The sequence below is a fragment of the Paramormyrops kingsleyae genome, chromosome 22, assembly GCF_048594095.1.
Source record: "Paramormyrops kingsleyae isolate MSU_618 chromosome 22, PKINGS_0.4, whole genome shotgun sequence".
Classification (NCBI taxonomy): Eukaryota; Metazoa; Chordata; class Actinopteri; order Osteoglossiformes; family Mormyridae; genus Paramormyrops; species Paramormyrops kingsleyae.
In genome coordinates, this window is record NC_132818.1 from 14,910,261 (window position 1) to 14,927,668 (window position 17,408).

The 17,408-nt window shown below is 45.1% G+C and overlaps 2 protein-coding genes across 3 annotated transcripts; one reads left to right on the plus strand and one right to left on the minus strand.

Moving 5' to 3' along the window:
* Positions 1–147: 147 nt before the first annotated feature.
* LOC111849344 (perforin-1-like) lies at positions 148–8,708 on the minus strand. 2 transcript variants are annotated; one of them, XM_023822144.2, is made up of 5 exons: positions 8,622–8,708; positions 3,194–3,767; positions 2,463–2,601; positions 2,121–2,338; positions 148–1,902 (listed from the first exon to the last, which is right to left on the minus strand). In XM_023822144.2, exons 2-5 carry the CDS (start codon positions 3,724–3,726, stop codon positions 1,026–1,028), a joined length of 1,767 nt encoding a protein of 588 aa, XP_023677912.2. In that variant the 5' UTR covers positions 3,727–3,767; positions 8,622–8,708; the 3' UTR covers positions 148–1,025. The 2 variants fall into 2 exon arrangements, with proteins under 2 accessions (XP_023677912.2, XP_023677911.2); XM_023822143.2 differs by lacking the exon at positions 8,622–8,708 and adding an exon at positions 4,957–5,009.
* Positions 8,709–8,717: 9 nt separating this feature from the next.
* On the plus strand, positions 8,718–12,629 carry paqr4a (progestin and adipoQ receptor family member IVa). Its single transcript, XM_023822145.2, has 3 exons — positions 8,718–10,640; positions 11,819–12,037; positions 12,147–12,629. Exons 1-3 carry the CDS (start codon positions 10,475–10,477, stop codon positions 12,578–12,580), a joined length of 819 nt encoding a protein of 272 aa, XP_023677913.1. The 5' UTR covers positions 8,718–10,474; the 3' UTR covers positions 12,581–12,629.
* The last annotated feature ends 4,779 nt before the right edge of the window (positions 12,630–17,408 follow it).

Genomic DNA, 17,408 nt, shown 5'->3' on the forward strand with positions numbered 1-17,408 from the left:
CAGTCTCCAGATGCCTAATCCTGTCCAGAAATGGCTCTTCTAACACACAGCTAAGCTTAGATTAGAGAATCCAGTTCTGTTTAAGAGCAAAAATAAACCTCTTAGCGTCCAGAAGTTTCTCAAGTGGGTAAGTTAACCAACTCAACACACTTTACCTCAACGTTTATTTTGTGAAGAATAGCAAAATACATACAAAAATGCTAAAAAAACAAGTCACAATAAAGTGTATAAGAAATAATATGATGGTCTAATATACTTTTCTATTATGGTTACATTTCTAGAGCTTTAATACAGGGATTGTCATTGTATAAATTAAGCAAAAAGTCTGGAATCCATCCCAGGGCACTCGAGACAGGATGCCAATGCAGAAAATTATAATATTATATAATATTTTAGAAATTAGATAAATAGGTGAGACTGTAAAATTTCAATATACAACTGTACATTCAAAGATGCCACATGACAATTGAGAAGCTATGAGGCGTATTAGTCAGCACTGACTTGTATGAGGGCTTTACAAAACCACAGATCAGACAGATGGAATGCATTTTTCTAGGGTAGAGGACATGATTCAGTTTGAACTGGAAAAAAGGTTTTAGAACCCCCCCCCCCCATCACACACACACCAGCACGACCACCATTATTTTCCATTTAAGAGTGAGAAGGGAGAAACGATTCACAATTTACTGGAAATTTCTTTTAAATGTCCAGCCTGTATAGTCCCTTGGAAGCCATGGGCAGAAGGCAGGATGGAGCACCAAACCGTCGCAGGACGCACTCATGGGGATAACCTGGCAACTTCAATTTACCTTAGCATGTTTTTGGATTGTGGGAGAAAGCCCTACAACAACACAGGGAGAACATGCAAACTCCACACACACGAGTCCCAGAGGTGTAAGCTAACAGTGCTAGCCACTATATCGCTTCTGTTAAAGGTGATCAGATCAATTTACTTTGAGTTCTTTGGAGACTTAAGTCTTTCTGGAAAAATATCTTTTTACATTGTAGCAAATTTGTTGCTGTAATCATTTGTAACTACTGCCATAGAAGTCAGTCTGAGTAGCAAGGCTAGTATTGTAATGAGTGTCTAGCAGTACACCCATTTTTGTCAGTATTTCCTTTGGCACGGGCCGGGCGTTGCGGGAGACATAGCTCTTCTTCAGCTGTAAGTTCATCGGCGACTCCACATAATCGTGGCACGACTCGCCTCCCAAATTCGGCGCACATTCCACCTCCATTTTGTAGTAGAGCTGGCCGTGGTTCAGAGTGCACAGGTCCTCCTTCACTCCTGCCGTCAACTTGACGTCGCAGGCGCCCAGCTGGTCATCGTCCCACTTGTTGTCCTCGTCCCAGACCTCAAACCGAAGGTTATTTTCCATCGACAGCACCAGCGTGCCCATATCAAGCATGTAGTTCCAGGTGGGGTGGTTATTGTTATAGATCACCGGAGAGCGTCCCGCAGGGACACCAAGGCTAAACACTTTGACATACCCGTCAGTGCCTGTATCATAGTCCCCCCAAAGTCCCGAACCTCTCTGCACGGTGACCTTCACCCGAGCCAACCCCCTCTTGGAAGGGCAACAGCTTGGGGTCACCCCAGGGTTGTTATGACAAGCACAGATGCAAGAATCCTTGGGATGGGTCTTCACGCCCATGGGGCAGGGTTCAGAGCAGTTTTTCCACAGAGAGTGCTCCAAGATGTAATGGCTTATGGCGTTCTGTAGATGCTCGGCCTTTGGTTCAGAGTCGGGGAGCAACTCATGGAGTGAGTCCAGTGAGTAGGATACCAGGTCTGGAGTGGTAGCCAAGGAGGTCATCCACTCCTTGTACGCTGTCGGGTTTTTCTGGTCTGAAAAAAGCAGTTCGGGCTCTGTGGTGTGACCCCCTCGGATCTCTGTGAATCTGTTGGAGATATTTTGCTAAATTAGATTAACACCCCCCATGACAAAATGTCTTACGGTACCGAAGACATGGTTCAACAAATACCTATACTGCAAAGACCTTAAGAGTATCCTAATTAGTTCAATAAACAGAATTTAGCTATTGCTTTGTAAATATTACATTGCTACAATTTTCATTATATCAACGACGTGGATTTTATTGCCCAGAGCTTGGTATACCTGTCGTTAAACTTGCTGGAGAAGCTGGCCTTGTTCTCCATCTGTTTCTTGTCCTCCTCACAGTGCTTGTAGTTTGTGTTCACGTTGAGCCGCTGGCCCACGCTGGCTGCGGCCTCCACATCCAGGCAGGTCTTCACCTCCTCGACGCTGAGGCCTTGCAGTGCTGCCTCACACTGCCGGATGCTGGTCACCGAGCTCACACTGCCGCCCAGTCGCACCTGCAGAGGTCAACGGTCAAACGAGAGAGTTGATTGGGTAGTCAGCAGAGATCAAAATGAAAGGATGGGTTTGACTGGCTGATGATCCCTATAGGACTTCCCCCCCTTTTTACCCATCTGTTACCTTAGTAATGTAATGTGTGCCGAAAATATCAATGAATTTGTAGTAGCGGTGTTTGCTTTTGCGGTTGTATTTCTTCGGGAGTTTCTTCACCGCATGCTGGAACTCGCTGTGTAGACGAGGCTGGTTGGAAATTCTGTAGCTGCAGAACCATTGATGTATGGAGAGGTTAATGATAAGGGGAAGCACAGACTCTTCTTCTCATGACCAACATGTTAAAGGGACCATATTTTACTCATTTTCACTGTTCATAATTTTACTTTTGAGGTCTACTAGAATAGATTTACAGCCATCAAGGTCCCAAAACCACTTCATTTTCCCAATAATGTACATCTCTGTTCACTTTGTCTATAATTGTCTGAAACGCTCTGTTACAGCTTTAAGACCCACCCCTGAGGAACCCTGTGTGCTCTGATTGGTCAGCTTGCCCTACACATTCTGACCATCTTGCAGTCTGCAGACTGATCCCTGCAGGTACACAGCCAATAGGGATCATGTTATGAAGTGACCTCACCATGTCACGGAAGTAAGGGCTGGAATTTCAATGAGGCGTTTCAGGCAGATTAGAGGAGAGTGCTTTCTGTGGTAAGAGTTTCTCCCTTTGGCAGGTACTTTGGGCCGTAAGACTTTGCAGACCATTTAAATGCACATAACACACTAAAGGAAAGGGAAAAACCGGAAAAGCATAATAGGGCACCTTTAAATCCGGGGGTTTCCGACAAGTCCACACTCACCTGTAGTAGCTGCATGACACCTGGTGACTGGTGAAGCTGAATCTGTCCTTTTTGGTTTTCTCCATGGAGTACTGGGCCAGGTTGGACTGGGTCCCCGCCAACATAAGCTTCCCCTCTCCCCTTTTGTCTTGGACGTCCAGATTGACCTGCCAGTTGTTCTCCACATTATTTGAGGAGGAAGTAACCAGGGATTCACTGGACTCGTGGATGCTGCTGGAAACTTTCATGTTGCACTGATGGTTGGGTCTCCAGTCCACGACGGACACGGGAAGTTTCTCCTTTCTTCCCAAATACGGATTGTTGCATATCATGCATTTCTTGTCCTGGAGCATCCACGAGCTCACGTCGATGACGTAAGCACCTTTGCGCTGCATTTTGGTTATGTCGAAGCCTTCCCCCGCCAGATTGGACCCAGGCGCAAACTCCAAATCCTTGCACACGTCGGCTTTGCCAGTGATGCAGGACAGAATGATTGGAACAGGGAGGGACAACAGCATGAGCCCCACCCAGAGGGCGCCGACAGACACGGGCATTATCGGTTAATTTGCGCGAAATGCCCAAAAACCCTTCTCTCCTGTAACATAAATAAAAAGGATCAGTCAAAATACAGCAAACGGTAGTTTCCTTGCTGGTCTGCCAGTGTGACATCAGGGTGAGACTGGATTCCCAATATCTGTACCTACTGTATGTATGTGAGGACTTATAACCGGAGACTAATTTCCTGTATGTGTGAACATACAGTACTTGGCTAAATAAACCTGACTCTGCTATCTTAGCTAGCTGTCTGGCACAACAGAGGGCCATCACTAGGCTCAAAGAAGAACTAATTTTCGGCCAGGGAGTTTTATGCCAAGACCAGCCCATTTTGTTCTTGTTCCGGGGGAACTTTGATAAACGATGCCATGGTTCAAGTCTTAATATCCCGACAAATTTATTATTGACATTTCAAGAAGAAATGAAATACTAAATAGTCTATTGAACTGTTCGAGCAGTCTGACTTTTCCAGGCCCGCCTGGTCTCTTTCTAACAGCCATTGTTTGAGAAAATTCCAGTGATTGCCAATAGCAAGCTATTCCGAAGCATTGCTGTAAAATTTCAAACTTAAATTATTTTGTTTCTGACCGGCACAACAGCTAAAGCGGCTGGCGGTTACGGCGTTTTGTGTGAATCGCAGGAGAGATGAAATTTATCCGGTGCCCTCTTGGTTACTTTAATAAAAAGATCCCTTTTGTAATTTATTCTTAAGGTATTTATAGTTTATACTAAGGTATTAAAGTATTTATTTCAGTCAATGCCCAAGAAGTCTCCCCGTAAAATCCATCCATCTATCTTCCCACCCTGACGACATTGCGATTTCCTGGAAACTACACTTCTTGGAAATGGTGCCGTAACGCTTCCTCTGATTTATTTATTGTTGACCTTATGACAATTTTTCTCCAGTCAAACACAATAAAATTCGAATCAATTGCAGTCTTTTTCTAATCATTTGACCAATACAGTGAAACCAAAGAATTTTCCATAGGGTCACTTAACTATATTTGAATATAAGGTTGACAGTAGCCTACATAACTATGCAAGACAGGGGCAGTTACATGAGGTAAAATATTTACAACAGGATATAGCACAAGCTGTAATATTATAATGGTGTGACAGCATATTACACAGGACAATATTCCCTAATGTATCAATGACGTACAGACTTAGTTTTGCATGATAAACCCATGATATACAGAGCGAGTCTTAAGCAAATAACAATATCTTACCTCTACAGCTAACTCGCTGTCTGTGAAATGCGTGTTATGAGACTTGTTCACACTTTAATGTGGTGGAGGGGTTGGGGGTTGGGGGTTGGGGGATGGGGGGGGTGGGCAGTTTTAAAAATGAACACGAAACATATGTTGAGAGAGATGATTCGATGCTGGTCAACCAGAGCACAGTGGTTTCTACAGAGGACGTCACTTGAGATACTGCCGGGCGCTTGCGGAAATGGCAGGTTAGGTTGCGGTGTTCCTGTCAAACTGACTTCTCGTTAGCCCTGCTTCTCCCCTCTGCCGATGACTGAAACGTGGCACAGCTGTGCTTCATGGAGCCGCCGCTGAGACATCAGGTTGCAGAACAAGTGCGGATACATAAACGAACTCAAACTCAGACCACGACAGTGAAGCACGGAGGCAAAGATGAAACAAAATGTCACCTTCCCCCAGACCCCTCCCACCACAGTACATTTTTCCAAGGTGGGGGGGGGGGGGGGTCCCTCCAGAGCCCTGGGCCCCCTGAATCTCTGATGTTCCTGCCTCTATGTGATATTTTCCATTTTATTTTTAAGTCAGTTTATCTAATTGGATATTACCTAATTAAGAAGCCTCACTGAATATCCGACACAGCACTATCAAAAAACAATGAAAGATTACAGACAGGCAGACAGATTATAGACTGCGATAGTTGTCTTCTCTCATTCTACGCAGCTTACATCACATTCGTGTCCACCCTTGTTTGCCGTAAGCAGGATGGAAACTTTTGGTACAAAGGTGGCTGTGGTTAAACTGCAGAGAAAATAAGGCAGTTTTTCATGCCGAAACTTTCAGGTATATCCCACGCACACACATACTGCGCTATTCAGAATTCCACTTTACCGAGTCAGTAGCTTAAGTTGTCTGTCCGCGTTCTGTGGCCATAATGAGATATTGTTATATACATGAATGCAGGGAGTGATACGGAAGTAAGGGAAACGCCACATGAAAAAGGACTTTAACTTTCAAGTAACTAAACACGGCTACACGGGTGAGTCACGCTATGTTGAATTCCGTGTGGCGGTGTGTCTCAGCCACAAAGCAGGGCTGTCAATCAGGACCTTCAAAGCAGCATGAGACAAACAGTTATGGACCAATGGTCACAGAAACAGCTAAATTATTTACTGTATAGGGGGAATAGTTATACCATAAGCAAAACAAAGACACTGTGCCAAGGAATTAGCTGTAGACTGGCCGGGGTCCCCTTTGGTAAATTTCACCGATCATGTAATCCATTAATCATCTCCTGTGATCGACCTTTAAAAAATGTCGAGGTGATCAACTGACAGTTCGGGCACTCCCCGGAATATAGGCTATATAATGGCGGGGTTGGGGAAGAAAGAGCAAGTGCTCAGAAGACCAGCCCAACAGGAAAAATCCTGAACTTCCCGGTGGCCTGTCTGTGCCTGCACAAAGCTGGAATTTACGACAAGGCTGCCATTTGGAAACCACTCAAATGCAAGGACAACACACAAGGACACATAACCTTGTATGAGAGGGATGAAACCAGGGCCCTAAATGATGGAAAAAAGAAACATGATATGATGAGTCAACTTTTGCCCTATTTTCTACAGCCAGAAGGGTTTATTGTAGAAAATAGCTAAAAAGGTCGCTTTCAACACAGAAGGTGACAGATTGTTAATGTATGAGCAGTCATCTGCTGGGAGGTATTAATAAGTGAAGTGAAAGTGATTAATTGTCATTGTCGACGCACCGTAGCACACAACAATGAAATGTGTCCTCTGCATTTAACCCATATATGACATAGCAGTAGGCAGCTATAATGTAGCACCCAGGGAGGTGTGTGTGGAAGTGGTACTTTGCAGGTCGGGGATTCAAACCAACAACCTTTCAATCACAAGCACATTTCCCTAATTACTAGGCCACCATTTGTATTGGGTCCAGTGGTTGCTCTGCATGATCATACAATGGCCAAGGGATGTGAGATCAATTTGACAGGACCAGGTGCACCTACTCTGTTTTCCAAATAACGTTCCCACATTCCAAGGTGATAATACCGCCGTACAAACTGGTAACCAGTCAAAGAGTTCCATAACACCAGGGTATAATAAAACACCACCCATAGCCTTTCCAGTCACAAGTTCTAAGCATCACTGAAACTTCTACAGACATTTTGGAGCACGATAAACCATCTAAGTCATTTTAGAAAGCTACATAGATATTATGGCCTGGCAGGCAGTGTACAGGTGACTGTGATCATGCAGTGCTACTCCATCATACCCCAAGGAACCCACTCCTGCATGTGCATGACAGCAGTCCAAGAAGGCAGAGCCATGGCCACACTGCTTAATTGGGTCCTTGATATTAATATATTGTGACCCGTTTCCGTTATTTTACGTTACTCTAAATGACTCTGTGTATGTGAAGGGCTGGAATAGACTACAGGCCCTCGCAAGATACTGAACAGGATAAAGGGTTAAAAGATGAATATAAATACAGAGTATAATTTTTTGTTAGCAGACATCCTAAAAAAAATATATAATTAAAAACATGCTTACATCGATATTCATCTGCAATGCCGGAGTTAAATTGGCAGAGAAGTCATCTTAAAAAAACAATACAAAACATGCAGCCACATTGTGTATTACATTACCCTTGCTGATAAATATTATTGAGTGACATATAGATCGCAATACCACAATGTATCAGCCTGATAAACTCTTTCCCCAGTTACTTCGCAGTGAGAGTATTACAAACGATCTGTAATGTATTTTTCCTTGGATATTTTTCTTAGATTACGCGAAACTGCATCAAAAATCAGGGTGATGGAAAAAAAATTCATTTTTTACAGCAAGCGTGCCCTCCAGCGGTGGTAATTACCACATTCCAACGAGCACTGATTTTAATGCTTGACAGTCAAGTAGCGATGGTGATCTGAACGCCTCTTTTTGAGAACCAAAACTAGGGAAGCGTTATACATTGCTGCAAGATATTTCGGTATTCGAATGACAGAAGAGTTTTTTTGTTAATGGTCGTTTGTCATAACATTTATTATGAAAATCATTAAATCGGCTGAGAAATAAATTTACCGCAATAACAATGAGTCATAACACGTTTTTAAAAATTTACGTCCAACACATGTCGTAAAATTTATATGACAAAATGTGATCATGTAGATACTCTGAGAGGGGATCAGCTGGAGTCAGGAAGAGTCAGCACTCGCACACATCTGGATATGATGGCATTTGCTCTCGTGGAAGTGCACAACACACAAAAATAAGTTTAATATCCAGCTGTCAAGTCCTCTGCAATAAAGTCACAAGGTAAATTGAAACTTGGTTCGGATACACAATTAACTCCAAATGAAATGTGAGGAAGGCACAACACGTACCGCTACGTTTATCTACCATATATAGGCCTAAACAAATTATAAATTGTGCAACAACTAAGCAGAATAATTTTCGCACACACAATATTTAAAAATATGGCCACTGCAGTCTGCCATAATTAACTTCAGATAAATGCACCGCAAGTGTCACAGTACAGTAAGAGCATGGCAAAAACACAATGTTAATGCCACGCATGAACACTATCTTTAATACACCACCTGCCAACACATTTACACCTAAATAACTTTGCCTGGAACTTTTTAAAAATAGCATGCGCGGTTTATTTACAGTATTGGGATTTGAATTCCACGTCAGTGCTGGCGTCCTGGGAGGGTCCCATTCAGCGATCCCCACGCCCTGGCACCGACACACGCCTCTTCCCCATTCACACCCGGGATTAAAGCGCCGCGGCTCCATCCCGGACGTCACCTGAAGGTGCGGAGTCAAGGCCATCGACCGGGCGCTGCGTAACCGGCAGCGAGGGGAACCGGAGCCGGGGGGAGCGTGAACCCTCCACACCACCATCGATATATCTTCGTTTTTTATTTTCGTTTTTTGAAAACATCTTGTGTGATCAACGTGCACGGGTGCTCCGGTTTCTTCGTGCTGGAAGTCTGCGGATGCAATCACGGCTCCCCCACACTGGTTCCAGTCGACTCAGGCAACGCTGGTCACAGACCCACCGGATGGACCGGACCTGATTATTTTCGGGCTACCTCTGTGAAGCGTTTCGGAAGTCATTTTGACTTCCTTTTTTATTTGCATGTAGGCTGAATACAGAATACAGCAGGTGTAGCTCGGGTTGTGTCGGTCTGCTGGACACATTTCGGGAGTGGACATTTAGCTAGCCGTGTAGCTGGCCACCGGAGCGGCACGGACGGCGCCGACTGACTGACTGGCCGAGCGACCGTGCCGCATGCGGGCTGCTACTCGGGCCCGTGCCGGCGCATCGAAGCGGGCGCCTTCGAGTCGAGGGGGCCGTGGGACCTCGGGAGATGCGGCGAGACCTAGCCGGGACTAGCTAAATACCGCTGTGCGGTACCGCATTCCCGGAAACCCGGCTAGCCGTTCGGGCTAACAGGAGCGTCGTAGGGTTGGGGGGGCTCGCATCGTCACGCCGTGCGGTCGCCGTGCGGGCTTGAAGCCGCCTTCGCCGTCCCGGATCTCCGGTCGCCCCAGGCGACGGGATTCCGGGGAGCGTAACGCGGCCCCCTCCGGCCAAGACCGCGGTTAACTCGACCGCAGATAGCGGCACTTAGGCGAGCCGATGGACGGCCGTTAGCCGGGCAGGTTGGCCGCGGACCCCGTCCGGTCGCCACGGCGCTCCCCCATCACCGTCCCGATAACCGGGGCTGATCGGGACGCCTGCCAGGCGGCTTAGCCGCGTTAGTAATCCGGCTAGCATCAGCGGTACGACCGCTATCTTGTAATACCACCCCACATCTGAAACGCACAATATAATACATCTGGATAAACTTTTATTCCATTTTTAATATTTTAAAAAGTTGACGGGGTAGTCGGTAGCTGGGACATTTTAGTAAAGGTAGTTCAGATAGCTGGCTGCAAGCTTTGACAATTAAACAATGCAGAAATGTTTAAAATAACTACTTACTTTTTTTTTTTTAACAACCGCTGCTGGACAGAAACAGTGTAGACACGACTCGTTTAACTAGTTAAGAAGTAAGAAACCGGGTGCAGTGTCCGACTACTGATCATCTAAAATATTTAAAGTACTTTGTTTTTTTTGTTTAAATTCCGTGTGGTATTTTAGCTGATACTACAATGAGAATGACTGCTGTGGTTATATAGTGTTTAAAGTGCAGATAAAAAGTACACAATGTTTGCTTTGTTAGGCTGTCGGTCTATAAATCCCTGTGGATGACAGAGGTTGTGGGTCTTTAAAAAGATCAAGAGTCTTTGGCCCTGGTGTTTTTGTATTTTTGAATATTTGTCTAATTTTTTCACTATTTGGACTATGTAGTTGGCTGCCTTGCACCCAGGCACACTCTCAGAACTGGCCTTTTTTTTAAAGGTGACATTTTTGCTTTTAACGCCGCCACTGGACGTGTGTACATAGGCGTGAAAGTCCCCCCCCCCCCCCCCCCCCAACAGTGCTTTTTTTATAAACACTTTTGGTTGCTATGGCATTTTTAAATGGGCCCAGGCTGCTGGACTGGGCCAATTCACCTCCGCATCTCCAGTTCAACAAATACGTCCTGACCGGTTACAGGCCCATTTCCTCGGTGCAGGACTGTGTGCGAAGCCTATTCTACCTGCACAACGAGCTGGGCAACATATACACGCATGGTGAGCAGCCTTTTCACACTCATGGGAGCAATGAAAGACGGATCATGTTTCTACTACATGTCCACAGGTTTCGGATCACTGACAGTTCAGCCGCAAAGCGAACCGCCTTGTCTGATGTTTGTCCTGCGATGGCGCTTAAATTCGGCTAGAATTGCATCGGCTTTATACTTAGGGGTTGGTCATGTTGCATGTTAGTTTTGTATGGTTATTGTTTGTGTTTTTACCCCCTACCTTGAATAGCGTCCTAAATATAGCCTTCTCTTTAATGAGTAAAGGTGTTAACTGAGCGTTTTGGGACCTGTTTACAGTCATTAAAAGCAGTTATTCACGCTGGGAAAACCGCAGGAACAGAGCAGTGTAAGATGTCGACAGAAAGCCACAACACCCGAGAAATTCCTCAGTGTTTTGTTATTTTCAGATTATCCCTCCTGCATACCGACAGTGGATAAATCGTGTATGATTCAGCCTGTGTTATATGGCTGGTTTATTTTCTCGGCAGTGAAACAGGCCTATATCCCTACACTTTGTTGAAAGGGGTAAAGTTGTGAACTGAGCATCTTTGAAGCAGACAGCAATTCTGCTAAATGAATGATTCACGCTTGGACTGTCCCCGGGGTCTGGGCGCAGCTGTGAATGTTTTCAGGTGTGTTGGTTTAGAGGTTGTCGACGGCGTAGAGTCGTGCTACCCGGATTCGTCGGGCGTCGGCCAGTAAAATCAGCAGGGATTTATTTCAAGTCTGTGGTGTGTGTTCTGGCTTGTGGATGGACTTAATGCGGTTCTCTCAGAAACGATGGTGGAGGGTGGGGGGGGGGGGGGGGGGGATTGTTCAGCAGAGGTGTTAAATGCCCCGTGCTGTATCATCCGGTCAGCACAATATCTGACTTTGGAACCTGGGGAGGTGAGAGAGGAAGTGAGAGGGAGAAAGATGCGTGTCTCAGTAGATTAGATATCAGGATGGCTTTTATTTACCAAAATAAGCCGTATCTATATTCTACTACTGTCATATTTTTTATGTTTGGAGGAAAATGGTCAGAAAATGACAATCCCTCCCCCACCCCTTTCCCGCACCCAATCTCTTGCGTAAACGTGCATGTGCAGATTCAGGTCCGTGTGTGGGGGTCATTAACCTTTTTACCCCACCCACACTGCTCGATTTGACATTGTTCTGACCCCACAGGCATCCCGCTGTTGTGCTTCTTGGTGCTGCTCCCCCTCAACATCCCCTGGTCCCAGATCAGCGTCACCTGGCTGGGCGTGGTCCACTTCCTGGCCTGCCTGTCCCCGCAGCTGGGGTCCGTGGTCTACCACCTCTTCATGAACCACGAGGGCGGCGAGCCCGTCTACCACACGCTGCTCACCCTCGATATGTGCGGCATCTGCATGATCAACACTCTGGGTAAGCTCTTCAGTAGGCAATCCAATAATGGAATAATCGAACTGTTTCGTGTAGGGATAGCTGGCTGTGATTGGTCGGGGTTAAAGGCCTGTTCCCTGTTTGCATACAGGCGCCCTGCCCATCGTGTACAGCACCCTCCTCTGCTACCCCATCATCCGCAGCGCCGCCCTGCTGGCGTACATCATGCTCTCGAGCTACTCCATCTACTGCGCCATCACGGCGCGCAACCGCGTGCGGCGCCTGCGCTCCTTCGCCTGGCAGGCGCTCTTCCGCTTCTCGTTCTTCGTGCTGCGCTGGGTGGGCGTGGGCGGCGGCAGCCCCACGTCGCTGCGGCACTTCCTCACCATGGACACGCTGGCTGTGTTGGGCGGTGTCATCAACATCAGCCGCATCCCCGAGCGCTTCCGCCCGGGCCTCTTTGACTACTGGTGCAACAGCCACCAGATCATGCACGTGCTAGTGGTGGGATCCATCCTTTACCTGCACTGGGGTGTGCTGGACGACCTGCTGTGGATCAACAGCTACCACTGTCCCCCCGACTGACGACTGGGGCGTCAGGGTAATGGGGACTTCAGAACTTTCACTGGGGGTGGGTGGGGGACTCTTTGAATTAGAGCATGTTTTTTTTTTTCCCCCCTTCCCTCGTATGTGTCTGTTACTTTACTTTAAAATCGATGCAAGAGTCTTGAAGATTACGCATTATACATGCATTCAGGTTTAGGGGTAGATTCTCCTCTAAAGGCCTGTGGTAGTTTACAAGTTTACTAGCAGAAGTAGACTGTCCAATCTGCCCAGGGCTGCCTACACACACACACACACACAAACACCAGATAGAGGAGCCAATTCGTTAGCCTGTCCTCCGCGTAAAGTGACGTTTGTGGGAGTCAGTAGACCTACAAAAGAAAACAGGGAAGCCCAGAGTCTGAAATGGTCCTCGATCACAATTACACCAGCGCTCAACAGCCTCAGTTACACATAATTGCAACTACTCGCCATCATTAAGATATTAGGCACTTAAGCAATAGGAATATCCTCCAAAATAAGGAACAGAGTTTCCTACATGATAATCGTTTCACTCCTCTGATCTGTGATGAGTGACATCCAGTCAGATTTTTCGTTATTTAAATCACTGGAGAGCAGCTGTAGCAGGCCAGGTTTGAGCAGTCGTGCTCTCCCTGCAAGGGCGACCGTTCGCCGTGGCCTGTTCCGCTCTCGTGCAGATCCGCGACTGAAGACGTCACATTGCACTGACTCACGCGCGCGAGAACTCGAGAAGCCAGCAATCGCGCACAAGCTTCCGTCTGGCGTTCAAGAGACCGCTTCAGTGAACGGCTCCTTGAAAGCTGACTGAGGAAGAAATGCCCCCCCCCCCCCATGCCCTTCTGTGGTTAGATGCAAAGGAGGTCAGAAGTGGCACCCTAGCATGTCAGTTTACAGGCTTTAGATTCATTTGCATCACGTTTTTTTTTTTTTTTCCTTTTCCTCCTAGGTGTCATTCAGAGGGACCTGCATCATCTGTTGACGTTTCTGTTTATAATATATTTAATATTTATTTATTGATTTATTTTGGCTGCTTGCAGTGTGGCAGGGGCCCCGTGTTTACATTTCATCGTGCGAAGGAATGTTTCGATAAAAGTCCAGAATGCAGTTACAGCTTACACAGTAGGGGGTGCTGTTGAGTCGGAAATTCAGCCGTCGGCACTGCAGAAGTGTGCTGTACATTTTGACAGTATTACTGTGCTAGATATGTGGTTTTTCGCAAAGCTTTAGAGCTATTTCCACATTTGACACTATCTTAATACTTCTGCATCACCATGCATTCAGCTTCACTTGGCCTGGTTGTTCAAATGCTGATCTAAGATTCTTTTATTTGACTTTATTCCTTATTAAATCAGTTGCACCAACTGGCAGTATATTTTAGGAATGCCCCCCACCCCTTGATACCTTTGACGTTGGCTACCTCAACACAGACAAACCTTATTTTTCTAACAATTTCTGTAGCTTGTTATGTAGTGGGGGATGTTATGCCAATGTGGTCCGGCTTGAGCCCACTTCATGTATCATAGCAGAGCTCACCAGCTGGTTGAAAACACCACCTGATGCACAGATCTCGCCTAATAGGATTACCTTGGCTGTGTTTTCCTGTTACTAGGCCTGGACTGGATTCCTCCTCTGGATTATCATTATCGTCACTTAATACATGATTGGCATTCTTTGGTAGTTCCATATATGAGAAATCATTGCCTCAAGTGAAGATCAAGTTGCCAGCTGGTCTCTTGAATGAACCGTGTTGCATCTCCTGCACGGCTGGGCTGACCTGCATTCTGGACTGCGTAGTACTGTAGGGTGGAAAGCTTTCTGCTGATGTGCAGCAGACGGCTGTGTTATACTTGGGGTCCTTTGTGGAAAATTGCCAAACACTAAAACCTCCAACTCCTTCCTTTTTTCGATGTAATTCGCAGCATTTGAATCTAATCCAGTCGCTTTTGTAGACCAGCGACGTATTACTTTGAATGCGAAGTCAGAAAGTCTTTTAGCGAAAACCAGCTTGCTTACGGTTGATCTTATCAAAGTGAAACCCAGACATATCAGTTGAATCCTTTTTTTTTTATTTATTTGTAAAAAAGTAATGGCATTATGAGTTTTTGTGTTCTGCACTGAGATTTTTTTTTCTTTCAGAAATGCAGGCATTCTGGTTGCAGTACAATGCAAAAATTAAAAATGTAGGGTATGTAAGAGTTTTGTTTTATATTCCGCTTGAGGTGAATGTGCCTCGAGCAGTGAGGAGTGGGTTTCCCCCCGATCTATATGAAACTGTTGCACGTTTGTCACAAAGAACGTCTGCTCGATTGTCCTCTTTCATTTGCTGGTTACTCATGAGTGGAGGTTGAGGTCGCTGAATGCTCAGTAAACGTAACATGAGACCTTTCTCTGTGGCTTATTCCATGTTTCACAGCTACGTTCATGCACCCTGCAGGAAGTTGCATAACTCTAAGTATCTTGTCTCTTAGCGGGAAACGAATTGAAGTCCGCTAGGCTACAGAAAGGCATATCAGTACTACAAAGGTATATAATCGTCCCTCCGCAAACCTCACTCCATGATAGAAGGCCTGTTGTAGCTCCATACACAATAAACCATTACTCAGACTAAGTGTCACTGTAGGAGCAGAAGTGGACAGGTCAGGTTAACTACCACATAGTTCATCATGATCCTGCAGACGGTCGATTTTAAGGAGCGAGATCATGCACACATATCAAAAACCAGCATGCTAAATGGAAGGGTTTGAACCCACTTCAAATATAAGACAAACTTTGGACAATAGATGTATATCTTACAAACCATACTGTTTATTATTAAAGAAGGGCTTTGGGTCAAAGTAAATGACTATAAAATTATATTAAATGAATATAATTAATGTAAAGCCAACTGTTTATGCAAATATAAACATGTGAACTAAATTTAAGCAGGGATGGGAGAGATTAGCAGTCAGCGATATCCATCTCGAGATGGGATTTGGGAGATAAACTACCTTCATTGGGCATGTTAGACATGTAACCACAACATAGGAAGTGAAGTGTACAATTATTCTTTTTTTATTATCGGGAACATCTAGTCACCAGTTCCATCCCTATATGTGTGTTTACTCTTGACATAGTGAGACACATCCACAGACTTGAGCTAGAACAGAGGTCAGTTGGTATGGTTACTGGCCAGGCAGGTAGGCAAGGCTGCACTGAACTGAGGTGATGGATATGTGTCACATTGGTACTTGTTGTTAATTCCTGTCTGGGATGCTAAGGGTTTTAAATACCTCGGAATACTACTCAATATCTATGCATAATCTGATATACACTAAGGTGGATGTGTCTATTAAATACATTTAGAGTTTAAAATAAAAATAATAATCTCCATGGTTGAGCTGGTCACCAGGTTGTCTCAGGATGCTTTAACTGTAGTTTTTATTGTGAAGGCTTTGGTTCCCTTTTTGAAAACAGGTTTCTGTGAGGGGTGGTATACTCCCCGTCAACTCGCTATTTCTAGGATATGACTCTAGTAGTCAAAAACCTGTCTGCACAGGGTTTGTGAATGGAAGAAAGGGGAGAAATGGCCGGGGGAGGGCAAAATATTCACCCCTCTACTTTTTCGACAGATTTGTTTTTCAGAACTGGAACCCGGCCATCATCCTTCACTGTAAACTTTTATGTTGATAATAGCTGATATTATGTATAACTAATGTTTTTAGTATGCTGGTGCTGGATAGCCTGTTTGTTTAAAAATAAATAAAATTAACCATAACTACTCTGAGGGTGATTAGTACTTCTAATACTGTATAAGTCGCGTAAACCTAAAAGAAACTGTTCCGATTAAGCCTGAATGGGCGCCTCCGAGGGTCGGTCCGTCAATCCTTGATTTTCTTCTGTCTTTTCATCTGCCTCCGTCTCTTAATGAGAGCATCAGGCCAAGTCTCACATCCGCGTCTTACCGCCATCTGCTGGGCTGAGCGCGTAATGTCTTAATGACCGCAGAGCAGGTGCAGGCGCCCTGGAGGGGAAGGCGAAGTCGGCGTTTCTACCCAGCTGTACAATTTGTATGTGAAAAGGCTCCCGGGTGATTTATGGCGACTCTGGCTGCTTGAGTTTATTTGCAAAACGTTAGTATGTTATTGTCCCTTTATCATTGTAGGTTTCCTCCAACACGATATTAGTTTTATGTTTTGTTTATAATTTGCCTTTCCCCTCACAGGTAAATATTTAACTCTTGTCAGGAAAACAGGCCCTCGTTCTCTAAAAAGTTGTGCAATAAACTCTATATTTTCAAACCTGCAGTCTGTCTTACATTTCACTATTGTTTTTTGATTACACTGCGGAATACCAAGGTTTCTTTGAGACATCTTTATTTATTAAATATATTTAGTGGACGATGAATTGTAGTAAACTATCGCTCTGCCAAAACGCCCTCCATTGGCAGGACATTTATTTTTTAAATAACGGTTGTAAATGAATAAATACACTGCAGACTAACGGCATGTCGCAGATGATTCAAGAAAGGGTCTGTAGGCTACTTATCTGAAGAAATACCACGTTCTTGTTTTCTCTTTGCACCGTCTCAGCGTCTAATGCATTTCTAGCTCAGGTAGCGGTTCTGTTTGAGTCAGTGCTGAAATTATAGCCTGTATTGGCCGAGACCGGACATGATCGTGAATAATTGTCCAGACCAATGGAACACGGGCCTATGTATGGGACAAAGCACTGAAAAATATGCCTATATTAGCAATTATAATTATGCTAAGCCAATTCAACTCTTAAAATGAAGTTTTATTTTCATATGTAGATATGTTGAAATAGGTGGGAATTTAGTTCATGAATAAAT

Bases quoted from the DNA above. Each gene is read 5' to 3' on its own strand.
- LOC111849344 (XM_023822144.2), bottom strand. From the start codon at position 3,726: ATGCCCGTGTCTGTCGGCGCCCTCTGGGTGGGGCTCATGCTGTTGTCC. The intron at 2,339-2,462 runs GTAACAGATGGG...TGACCTCTGCAG, and splicing joins GCACACATTACATTACTAAG to GTGCGACTGGGCGGCAGTGT. The intron at 1,903-2,120 runs GTATACCAAGCT...TATCTCCAACAG, and splicing joins TCCAGCAAGTTTAACGACAG to ATTCACAGAGATCCGAGGGG.
- paqr4a (XM_023822145.2), top strand. From the start codon at position 10,475: ATGGCATTTTTAAATGGGCCCAGGCTGCTGGACTGGGCCAATTCACCT. The intron at 10,641-11,818 runs GTGAGCAGCCTT...CTGACCCCACAG, and splicing joins GGGCAACATATACACGCATG to GCATCCCGCTGTTGTGCTTC. The intron at 12,038-12,146 runs GTAAGCTCTTCA...GTTTGCATACAG, and splicing joins CTGCATGATCAACACTCTGG to GCGCCCTGCCCATCGTGTAC.